This window comes from Cygnus atratus, chromosome Z (assembly GCF_013377495.2).
Source record: "Cygnus atratus isolate AKBS03 ecotype Queensland, Australia chromosome Z, CAtr_DNAZoo_HiC_assembly, whole genome shotgun sequence".
In the NCBI taxonomy this organism is placed as follows: Eukaryota; Metazoa; Chordata; class Aves; order Anseriformes; family Anatidae; genus Cygnus; species Cygnus atratus.
In genome coordinates this window covers 83248814-83261084 of record NC_066396.1, presented here as the reverse complement: position 1 = coordinate 83261084, position 12271 = coordinate 83248814, and the positions used below count along the sequence as shown (strand labels likewise).

General features: G+C 37.3%; 1 protein-coding gene across 9 annotated transcripts in view; it reads left to right on the top strand.

The window, feature by feature from the left end:
• Positions 1 to 12271, top strand: part of SKIC3 (SKI3 subunit of superkiller complex) — a 50011-nt gene that overhangs the window by 24616 nt on the left and 13124 nt on the right. For all 9 annotated transcript variants that reach the window (XM_035567645.2, XM_035567648.2, XM_035567644.2 and 6 more), the window contains 13 exons: positions 134 to 278; positions 446 to 524; positions 637 to 698; positions 828 to 884; positions 2001 to 2069; positions 3568 to 3642; positions 4257 to 4398; positions 5551 to 5644; positions 6172 to 6249; positions 7583 to 7707; positions 8542 to 8665; positions 10524 to 10742; positions 11583 to 11655. In XM_035567645.2, the coding sequence (XP_035423538.1) occupies positions 134 to 278; positions 446 to 524; positions 637 to 698; positions 828 to 884; positions 2001 to 2069; positions 3568 to 3642; positions 4257 to 4398; positions 5551 to 5644; positions 6172 to 6249; positions 7583 to 7707; positions 8542 to 8665; positions 10524 to 10742; positions 11583 to 11655 (1342 nt within the window). The remainder of the gene's footprint in view (positions 1 to 133; positions 279 to 445; positions 525 to 636; positions 699 to 827; positions 885 to 2000; positions 2070 to 3567; positions 3643 to 4256; positions 4399 to 5550; positions 5645 to 6171; positions 6250 to 7582; positions 7708 to 8541; positions 8666 to 10523; positions 10743 to 11582; positions 11656 to 12271) is intronic.

Sequence of the window (12271 nt, the reverse complement as noted above, 5' to 3'; positions counted from 1 at the left end):
TCTTGTCTGGTTTTGTTTGTATTTATGCATATTTGTTTGGTTTGGGTTTTTAAGCACTCGAGTGTTTTTCAGTTTTCTGTTCTTCATGTTAGGGAGGCTCGGAATAATACTTGTGTGATTCATGTTTCCGTAGGTGTTACGGCAGAGCTTTAAAATTGATGCCTTTGCCTAACATATGGTGTGATCTTGGAATAAATTATTATCGACAAGCAGAGCACCTCACAGCAGTGGATGCTGACATGAATGAGATCAGTGAATTGCTAGAGAAATCTTTACAGGTACCGCCTGTTTTTCTGTTGCATTCTTTAAAGTTTAAATCAACTTTGGTGTTTCTCTGCCTCACCTCTCTGTCCTCAATAAAACCTAAATCTCCGGATAAGTTAAGTGCATAAAATCTTAATTTGTGATAATATAGTAATTCAGTTCACATTTGATTTTCTTCCAGTGTCTCAAAAAAGCTGTGAGGCTTGACAGCAAAAATCATCTTTATTGGAATGCACTTGGTGTAGTTGCTTCCTGTAGTGGTAAGTCTTCAGTGAGACCCCTAGCTGCATAATATTCTAAATTAGAAGGCAACTTGACTAATGGTGTTTATGAAATTCAGTTAGATGTAGCTCTCCTTTTTTTTCCCCCCAGCTATTGGGAATTATGCTCTTGCTCAACATTCGTTCATCAAATCTGTTCAAGCTGAGCAAATCGTAAGTGCTGTAGGCAGCTGCCATCTGTTTCAAGTGGGCATTTGAAACTTTTCTTCCCCTGATGCTGTGTCATTTTTTTTAGAATATAGCAATAACACATCGGTTTTAACTTGTATTTGTTCTCCCTAGAATGTTGTTGCCTGGACCAACTTGGGGGTTTTGTATCTAGCAACTGGAAACATTGAGGTACATTTTTTTTTCCCATTTCTCAAATGCAGTTTCCCTTTCCACTTTTTTTTTTTTTTTAGGGGAGTATAGTAGAGTGAGAGTATGGGCTAACAGTGGAGAGCGTACCTCTCAGATTCAAAAAACGTACTTGCATTGAATGAAATAAAATCAGCATCTTTCTTGAGTCACAGGAATTAAGTATTTGTTCTGGAGTGGATACAGTTAAGTGAACTTACTCTAAATTGCTGAAGTTTCTCTCCAAATGCGTAAGTGGAATAGCAACTGTTCAGAAGGACTGAGAAGGACTGAATCAAACCAACTCACAGCAAGTTTGACTGGGAACTCTTTTAGTCACAAACTGAAACTTTGAGTTTCTGAGTTTCCTGTAGGTAGCTACTTTCTGCTCATTAATATGGTACATGACTTGCCATAGTTCTGTATAACCTTTAGAGCTTCTCTGAATAAAAATTGGAATACCTGTTAAGTGAAGTCCAGGCTTTTCATGCACCTAAAACTACATGCTATCCTATTTGCTGGTCAGAATTTCAGCAATTTAATTTAGTTTCTGTAATGTGATGGTCAAGCTTTATTTTTAGTAAAAAATAATTTAATAGTACAAACTCCTTACTGCTAAGACTACTCAGGCTAGGACTTTGTTCACCTTGTGCCACATTAAGGGAAGAACAATGAACATGTGCAATCTTGAGGGAAAATTATGACTTGTGGATGGTAATCAGTTTAACAATTTTCAGAATGTGTCAAACTGTTTACATGAAAGAAATGCAAATTCCAAAATCTGGATCCTCTCAAAGGCTGATTTTAAGATAATAATTGTTCCAACAGTTAATCTAGCTTCTTCCTCAGAACAAGGAGGAGGAGTTGTATTTGGAAGGGAGAGGAACTTTGATCTCGTAAATATTTTTGATTTTATATTTTACTTTTGAGAAGACTAAATTGCTTTATTTTTGTGGGTGATATGTTGTTCTGTATAGCACAGTAGATATTTTTTAGTAGTGACCTAATTTCATTCATGAAAATCTCTTTTAATACTACTGCATGTTAACTATGAATACTCAAAAGTGATCTGTCACCATGCCAGACAGTTGAATAGCATCATTATCTTTGGTTCTGCAGCAAGCTCATGAAGCCTTCAAGGTAGCCCAGTCTCTGGAGCCCTCTTACCTACTGTGTTGGATTGGGCAGGTAAGATGTGAAAAAATCTTAACTGTGTGCCAAAACCAGTTGTTAGTGCAAGAGAGGTTTTACACTCCATCCTAAGAATTGGCACTTAAGCATGTTCTCATAGGATTTTAAGCACAGGGAGCAGCTGCTTCCCCTGGGGGTGGGTGGGACCCCTTGCTTCTGTATTGGTATATAATGGAAGCTACATTAATCATGTATCTTTATATACATGTTTTTGTGGCTAATGTAATTGTGAGTTGTATAAGAAATTATCTATTAAAAAAAAAATCATTTTTGTGCTCTGAAGTTTATTATTAAGTGTTCGTAACACTTAAAGTACCGTCTTTGTAAGATGCTAGCTATTTTGGCTTCTGCTGTATGACTATCTCATTAAATGGCACTGTTTAGCGCACTTCTCAGTGCCCCCCTTTCTATCATCGCTGTTAAAAACAGTAAGTCTCTAATGTACCTGGTGCAAAAGCAGCTCTTACATCCTGGGAGGTGCCTTCCTCCACCTACCACTGCGGATTGGATATGCTCCCACTGGTATCTAGGCCATCTGTGAATAGTAGAAGTACTCATGACTCATTTGTGATTGCTGTAGGTGCACTCAATAATCCCATGCTGTTGACCTGCTAATAATATCTAGTTGAAACCGGATTCTAAGGAAGGACTAGTGACATCATGTCAAAATTCAGCTCCCGTCATATGTTGTTATAAGTGGAACTAACATGCACAAGGATGTCTTTGTCTTGAAAAATGTAAAGTAGCTGCCTGACACCTTAAGTGTCAAGGGCTGATGCAGCGGAGACTGCTTATGCCCTCTTTGTAGTGTTCATTTTATTCTTAGTATTAGGGAATGGTTTGGGTTGGAAGGGATCTTAAAGCTCATTTAGTTCCAGCTCCCTGCTGTGGTCAGGGACACTTCTCACTAGACCAGGTTTCCCAGAGCCCCATCAAACCTGGCCTTAAAAACTTCCAAGGATGGTGCATCAGCAGCTTCTCTGGGAAACCCAGTCCAGTGCATCACCACTCTGATTAAAGAATTTCTTCCTTACATCTAATTTAAATCTACCTTCTTTTAGTTTCATGCCATTACCCTTTGTCTTATCCCTACACCCCCTGACACAGAGTCCCTCCCCAGCTTTCCTGTAGACCTCTTTAGGTACTGGCAGGCTGCTGTAAGCTCTCCCTGGAGCCTTCTCTTCTCCAGGCTGAACAACCCCTACTCTCTCAGTCTCTCTTCGTAGGAGAGGTGCTCCAGCCCTTTGGTTGTTGCCATGGCCTCCTCTGGGCCCTCTTCAACAGGTACACGTCCTTATCCTGGGGCCCTAGAGCTGGATGCAGTATTTCAGGTGGAGTCTCAAGAGAGCAGCGTAGAATTTCTTTGAGAGCATGAGAACATAAATTATTTTCATGTTAATTACCTAAGATGTGCCTGAAGTAATGTGTGCTGAGCCTCTTGTCAATGTCATAATTTTTAAAGTACCTGACCACAGGAACCTTTGCTTCTCTGTAGGCTCTTATTGCGGAAACGGTTGGCAGCTATGATACTATGGATCTCTTCAGGCATACAACTGAACTTAGTATGCATGTAAGTGTAACAGTTATACTGTATTGAAGATTCTTCATATCTAATCTCTCTAGTTAGGTGATGTATTTTTTAAAGAAATAGGTGTCTTTAATGATGGGACAGCTAGAGTTCCAAATGGGATTGTCTGACTTCCATGTTGGTGTGCCTGGCCTGTGCTGGCACTGAATGGCAAGCAGTTATTTTGTTAAGTGCTTTAGTCCCAGTGGTCCAAGAACTCTGCTCTGTAAGTTGTGAAAAAAAATACCTTGATGTTGCACAGAACTGGACAGAGATCAAAGGCATAAATTGGAGACATAAACAGGAAAGAGCGAGGATACTGCCAGTACCCTGGGTTCTAAGAAAGTGGAAGACTTTACATTCTCTTAGCCTTTTCTCATTTGTCATCCCTCCAGTATGTCATAAGTGATACGTAAATATGAGAGTTCTTTAATTGTCCAAAGGACAATTTTTTGTTTGCAGCAATCCGGTTTAGTGTTTTATTCTACTGCTTAACAGTTATGCAGACCTTTAGCCAAGATTGTGTTAAAACAAAGAATTATTATGGTCTTTAAGAATTTATGTGTTACTTAAGCAGGTTCGATGACTCTCAATTTGTGTGTTTTTTATTTCCTGAGACTGAGGGAGCAAAAGGCTATGCCCACTGGGTTTGTTCAACGCTGCAGGATAAAGGCAACAGAAATACTGAGGTATATCTGTACAACATTGTTCAAATGAATGCTATTCCAGCAGCTCAGGTGGTCATGACCAAATATACAGGTAGGTAACTTAGATGCCTCTCGGAATTGGTAAGCCTGACTAAAAGATGCGTTAAATGTCTACTTCTGTACAAGGTCTGGCAGAGAGTGATTTGGCTGGACTAGGCTTTTGTATTGTAAATTAAGCAGACAAAGTGGGGTTAATTGGTTACTTATTAATGCACTGGAACAAAATAGGTATGAGTTCTATCATTCCACCAGACTTCGTTTCAGAAACTGAGCACAGTGAGGACCTTGTTATACTTGCCATCAGGTGTCTGGTTATCTGACTTCACTTGAGTATATCTGTATGTCTGTGCAGATAGCTGCTAGCTTTTCTGCCCATGTGCCATACGTTAGGCTGTTTCTGGATACTGTAAAACTTTATAACCTGAAGCACACAATAGTGTTAAACTTCAGTAAGAGACAGAAGACTTTCTTGGGTTTGGTTTCAAGCCAGCGTGGCCTCCATGTTGTGGTGAGCGTGTGTATATTTAGCCCAGGAGGTGGATAGAGCAAGTGTGGATTTTCTTTAATCTGCATCTCTTACTGTAAATATATCCTTGGACTAAATATATCCACTGCTGATATTTTTAGAGCTACAAACTAAGTTACAAGCACTTAAAATGAGGTAAGTGTGAGAAGGCATTTGTAAAATCCCTAAGCAAATTTCAGTAAAGGCCTATGTTCCCCTTTCTGGTCTAGGGGAAAAGCATTAGGATTGAGATGGCAGCTAATAACTTCAGCTACTGACAAGCCTTTCAACATTGTAGTAGTGAAAATAAATAAAATAAACCATAAGGTTCTACTACTATCTTACTGAAGTCAGTACAAGCTGAGTAATTTAATATTTCATTACCAAAAAAAAAGACACCACAAACCAAAACAAAACACTGTGGGCTGAAAAAAAATATATATTGGGCACATCAATACTGTGTCATAAGAGTTGAAACACTTTTGAGCTAGCCTGATGTCATGTTGTGGTCTTAGTATCTCTTCTTTATTTCCTTGCAGCTTGTCAAATAATTCCAGTGAGCAACTGACAGAAGCACTTGGCAAAGTGCTTTTTATATATATATGTGTACTGTTACATCAATATAGCAGTGTTTTTTCTAATACTTTTCACAGCTCTTTCTGATTACATTCTACTATATTGTCTATACTGATTTTCTAGAAAGAAATCCAGATGATGCATCTGCTTTCACAATGCTTGGTTACTTGAATGAGTATATGGATCTAAAAAGGCAGGCAAAAGATGCTTATGAGAGGTGAGTTATACATACTGGAATGTTTACTGATAGAAGCTCCTTGTCCTCTTTTTCTGTGAAGGTTTTTCTTTTCTTGCAGTAAAACTTATTTTCAATAACTCAACAGTACATTTCAACTAACTGTACTGTAAGGGGGATGTGGGGATGTTCTTATATCAAGTTTGGAAATGTAGAACACAAATAACAAGGAGAAGTAAAGTCATTCCAAGGCTGAGTGTCTTACTAGAACATTTAGCTAATTCGATGTATGGCATCTCTTTTTTTTTTTCTTTTTGTCTCTATTCTATACTGATTAATGTCAGGGCTTTTTTTCTTTTCAAATGGTAGAGGAGGGTGGCGAAAGAAGCCACGTTTGGAGAGCATGCTTGGTGATGCATTAAACTTTGTAAGATTGGCTCTGTGTTTTCTGTGCTTATGTGTAAGAAGATTTCTGTGTAAAACACTTGTCCATTCTGCTCTGAAAACTAACGTCAGAATACTTGTGTTATAGTCCCATGATAACTACTCTTAATTGTGGTTATTTTAAGGGCCGCTTCATTACTGAAAAACTCTGAGGATACTGAGAAATATAATATAGCTATGCAAAACTATGGCAGATCACTGTGGTAAGTGTTTGTTGACGTACTTATCCCAGCCCCTAGCTTCAGCTTTGGATGTAGTGAATGCAGTGGTGAAAAACTTGTGTGATGCCAAATGGTGGAAGGTCGACAGAGAAAATAATTTATTAAACATCATTCTTAATTTTAGACCAGTCTGACTGAACTCTTTATGTGCTCCAGAAATGGGTACGATATCAAAACCAAATGAAAGGAATTGCTTTACCTCTTGGCAGTTTATAACATATCAGTGATTCCCCTGCACTCAATTTGATCCTTAAAAAAAGTCTAAACAATGTAGCTGTACAGTCTCCAGGGTAAATTGTTTTTTTTAGGATCTCCACACTCTGGATTCAGGTATGCTTAGTTTGAATAAGATAGCTGCTTTAAGATTTATTAGAAGTCCTTTCTACCTGCCCTTTGAATTTGTATTCACTTGTATGACCTGAAGCATGCGTGGTTAGGATGTTCTATGCACGTGACCTTTCTGCTGCTGACCCTTTCTGCTGCAACCCTCCACACAATTGAGTTCCCTTAATGGAATCACAGAATCATTAAGGTTGGAAAAGACCTCATGATTCGCTTTGAGTTCTGATGGAAGGCAGGGCACCAGGTTTAACAGATGAAGACTTTCAAACTGTTCTTTGATGCGAGATGGCTCAAGTTTTGCTTATTAGATTTTGTCAATGCTATAGGGAAACTTAATGTATTCTTAATTTTCTGTGCATGTAACTGGAATACCTAGGCTGTGATAATGCAATAATTCATTCTTAAATTTCAGAGAAGATTTCTGAAGCAGCTCTTTGGTTTTCCGTAGTCTCAGATCCACACTGTATGCATGGTGATTCCTGTGTGCAACTTACACAACACTAACAGTTCAGTAACTAATAACTAGTTCTAATAATATATTCCTGCATAATTTCTTCCATACTGGCCTTAGAACAAGAATTCTATATCTATTTGTGTATGTACACTTGCCTGTGTGTGCATGTGCATGCTTTGATTTGATTTCTCATTTTTTCACCTTTGCGGTTTTCCTACTCTCCCTCCCTATTCCTTTGTGCTGACAGTTAAGCTACATCTTTACATATAGCTATCCTGCACATTTTCCCCACCAACAATTTTTCATGCAACAGGTAGTTGGAGAGAGTAACTGCTGTAACAGGAGGAGGGTAAGAAATATTGCACGTTCTTGTCCTAGTCCTGCAGTTTTCCAGGTGTGTGCTTAGAACTGCTGTTGAAAACAGGATACTCAGCTGCATGGACAGCTTTTCTGGATTATAACAGCTCTTGCTACATCCTTCATACTAATGATAGTTTTTTTTTTTTTTTTCCTTCACAGTGCCATTGGTGAATGTGATAAAGCCATTGAGGTTTATACATCAATACCTCTAACTGATTTTGATGGCATTGTGGGGATAGCATTAGCCTACTTCAAGAAAGGACTCTTACAAGAAAGTATTAACGGTAAACATCTGCCTAAGTCAAAGCACTATAGGGCATTTCTTAGAATGAATCTTACCAAAGTTTATTCATCTAACCAACCTAGCTGTAGTTGAGATTATTTCACTCTTTCAGTCCCAATGTATAAGTACAAATTCTGTAGCTATTTTAATCATTTAGCTGTTGAGTGCCAGAGCTATTCAAATGTACTAAGGAAAACTACATTTTTATAACTGTTTAATTCTTGTCCAGTAACCTCTTGTGCTCTTAGCTTCTCTCACTGTCATGAAATGGCTTTCCTGGGAAAATCAGTTCTGGGTAGGAGATTAATGTGGTGTACAAAACACTTTGCCTTTAGGAATAAATGTAAGGGCCATATTGTCATGTTCTACACTGCCGAGATGTGAGACTTCACAAAAAGGTGTACTGAATTATCAGTGCAGAAGTGTAAGCATTCACAGTAGAGCAGCCAGCTCAGCATTTTAAAGAACTATGTTTTTGATTGGAGTTGTCTGCCCATCTCAAATACTATTTCATAAATATACTGTCATAAGGGAATCTTTAAACTGCACTCATTAAGTCTTTTTGTAGATATCCCTGCACTGCTTCTCAGATTTATTTCCATTTGCTGCATATTAAACAGGTTGTAAACAACCCTGGCACTTTCCAACCTATGGTTGCTTTATAATGTAATAGTTGTGTGTTCTGCAATATGATGTGAGGCATGGAAATGTAGTGAACCTGAAACCAAAGTGCCTTGTGTGTATGTATTAATATCGTGCCTTTCCAGAGGCTTTATGAGCAAGGTATTTTTTTCCCTTCTTCTTCAATTCTAAGTCTTTTTTCTTTTTTAACCAGCCTATGAGAGAGCATTGTCTGTTGCCGAGTCTGAACAAGATAAAGCACATATCCTGACTGCCTTGGCAATAATAGAGTATAAGCGGAACAAAGTGGATGCTGCAAAGACACTACTGTTTAAATGGTGAGTGGAGGGAATAACAATCAGTATATGATGCTTTATTGTAATGCTAAAACCGAAAAGTCACTTTTGTTGGGGGCCTCAGGTTCGACTCCTGTCAACAGAGAATTCCAGTAATGGCTGTACAGTCGCCATCTTGCCAGAAGACTCATGAAGTTACTGAAATAGTGAAGATTCATGACTACACTAAAGCCTGAGTAACTGATGAGTTAGCGAACTAATTAGCTAGGGAGCTGGTACATCCTATTAATCACTGCAGAGTTCTATTTTTGTCCTTGACATCGACAGTGAGAATTTCCTAAATGATGGTAGTCATTTGTTTAAAATAATAATAAAAAAGTAGTAAATGCTTTAGAAAAGTAACACTACAGTGAATACGTTCAGATCTAAATCTGAAGCACAATGGTGCAGAGTTATACAGTGGATTTTAATACGAAGAAAAGAGAACTGTACATTCTAATCATAGGTCTTTGTTAATGGGAATTTGTGCAGGGGAACTTGAAGGGCCTAAGTAGGGCACTGAGGAAGAAGATTCCTTTTTCCTCTTTCCTCATGGACAGCTTAGCACAGAGATTTTGGTAATGAGTATGTCTCTGTAGCTGGTGTGATAGAGTAACTCTTCTTACTCATGGGAGAGCTATACCCTTCCACTAGCTGACGTGCTTGATGTTGGCTATTCAAGGTTGCATGTAACAGCTGGTGGGATTTCTTTTTTGCCAGGGACTGAAAACAAAATATAGAATAGGATGTTCACATTCTTGTGTATCTTTCAAATGCAGAAATTATGTAAGATTATGTAAGATTATGTAAGATAATATGTAAATTATGTAAGATTAATTATTAGTTAAAGATTATTTATCTAAGGATTATTATTTATAAAAATGATTCTAAAAAAGCTTGGTTAGGAACCTTATTGTAGTCACCTGATAAGTGAAAGTAGGCAGCATTTCATTCTGCAGTTGTGTATAGGACATGACAATTAAGTAACTCCAAATTACTGTTGCCATGCCCTCTTTTTTTTTTTGCCTCCTTCTAATTTGTATTGTCATTTGTTGAATTCCTTTGTTGTAAGAATAACTTCAATTAGTACATTAGTTAACATCTTTGATTTTGGTTGTTTGTAATGAGCTCTCTGTATTATGCAAAGTCAAAGTTCAGGGGATTAATTCGAGTTGAGAGTTCTCCACCTATACTGTATAATTTGCAGAAAAAAGTCATTCACTGTGGCTAGTAGGTCTCCAATAAAGATGGGAGTACTGTTGAGATGAGGTTAAACTCTCATAATGAACAGAATAGCATAACTTAGTACTGATACTAAAACTAATCGATGGTGGAAAGCATGCTCGAAGTACACTGAGTTGGAAGAAACCTTGACGTAAACAAGGTTTAATTTCTCAGAACAGCCAAATTGAAAGAGCAGTTCTATGCAGCAGGCTCATTTCTGCCTTTTTCCTTCCTGGATTTCTGTTGCAAAGTTGGAAACAGGCACACTGCAGCTCACTTATGACATGAGTTAGAAGTACAGCTGTCTTCAGGAAAAGTAAATAGGTTTCAGTGTTAGACATTCTTTTGCCATTCCTTTTATGGGTGCTACTGAAGGATAGCTAATATGTTGGAGCCTTGCCAAGTAGTTATAACTACTGAGTGTAGCGTACTACCTGAAATGGCACACAACCACTTTCTGTATCTTGATATCTCAAATTTACTGATCTAGCTTGTTCCAGCATCTCATAGTGTTAATTCAGCATATCATAGGTGATATATGGGAGCAAGAGGACTCAAAGCCATCAAGTACTGTAGTATTGACAGTAAGTTTAATTTCTGCTCCAAAATAATGTCTCCTTTCCCTCTGATTCAACAGCTCATTAAAGGAACCTAGTACGGAAAGTCTGAAGGTTTTGTGCACGCTAGGACTGGTAAAGCAGGACGTTACACTTGCGACAGCAGCCTTAAAAGAATTACTGAAGCACGAGAAAGGAAAAGATGGGATTTATGAGAGGTGCCTTATTGCATCTGTTGTTTATGCATTACAAGGTAGAAATGTGGCAGTCCAGAGAGAAGTCTCAAAAGCAATACATAGGTATGTATTTTGTTAATATTTAGATTGCCTTGTAAATGTGTTTCTTTATTGATATTGATTAGTAATCAAAACTCTTTTGCAGCGTTTTTCTCTTATTAAAGAATTTTTTTCAAACATGAAAGTGGCTCATTTAAGATTGTAGAATCAGCAGACAGAAGTTTGCTTTATTCTGCCTGACTTAAGGTATCAAGTGGCAAAAACTTCATGGCTTGTATGTTTTTTTTCTGTGTTTTGTTTTGGTGGCTTCTTTGGTAGTTACATCAGTTCACTATGCTATAAAAGCATTCTTCATCTTGCTTACCAGAACTTTCAACTAAGAAAATCTTTAGGGCTTTTATTTAATATTTAACAGCAGCTGAAGCAGTTCATTCCCTTAAGTAGAAGTCTGAGTTTAAAAGTGTTTTGAGTAACGTAGGCATTACAGGAAGGGGGAATTTTAATTATTGCCTTTAAACAAGTCACACCTTACACTCTATCCAGGTGATTTCATAAGTTATGCTTCAAACAATGTTTTTCCCCAAAACTGCTGTTAAAATTCCTTGTTCCTCAGACTATGAAGACCAAACCTGTAGTCTTCGAGTTTGCCCATTTTCTTCCCATGAATATTAATATACATATTATACACTTTATTTCTTTAGCCAGTACTATAATACCAGTGTTGTTTCTTTGTTTTAAATTACTAGACACATCTATTTACAACTGCACTTAGTCTTCTTTCTAAAAACAAAAGATCTACTTGGTATTTACAGCAGCTGCCTACAAAGTCACAGAAGACCGGATTCATTTTCAAACCAGAAAAATCTAATATGCTTGGGTTTTTTTCTTTTTTTTTTTTCCCAGTAACCCTGATAATCCTGCTCTTTGGTCTCTTTTGTCTCGACTAGTTCCACTGTATACGTTACAGAAGGCAAAAGTAAGTGCATTGTAGTGCACTGTAATAAGTCTGTACTGTTTATAACCTGGGTGTACTACATATTGTTTCTTAACTGAAGAAAAAAGCAGAAACACACCATGCTTCAGTCACATGCATTCACTAGTTAACATGAAAACTTTAAATATAAATACATTTTGATCAATGCACAGGTACACCCTTAACAAATTACTTATCCATTTGTGTCCTTAATGGCGTAGTGAACCTTTATCTTCTTGAAATAGACTAAATCTGCTAGAAGTATTTCATCAAGAAAAGATTGTACTTAATGTATTTAATTTATATAAAAGGATTTTTATATATGTATACAATATACATTTTAAAGAAAGGTGTTATATATGTTGAATTTGGTTACTGTACTCAACTTTACTTATTTCATTACCCAGTATTTCTTTGCTGCTTCTGTACTTACTGGTAGCTCTTCTCCAAATAAACATTCGTTCCCTTAATGTATGTCAAATATCTAAAAAGAAATAGCACCTGAAAACAAATCCCTATCTATATGAAACTTTAATTTACAAACACAAGTTGTGGATAAGTTCTGATCTTGAATATCTCTTCATAATTCTCTACAAAGACATTTGTCTGTAGGAAAGGA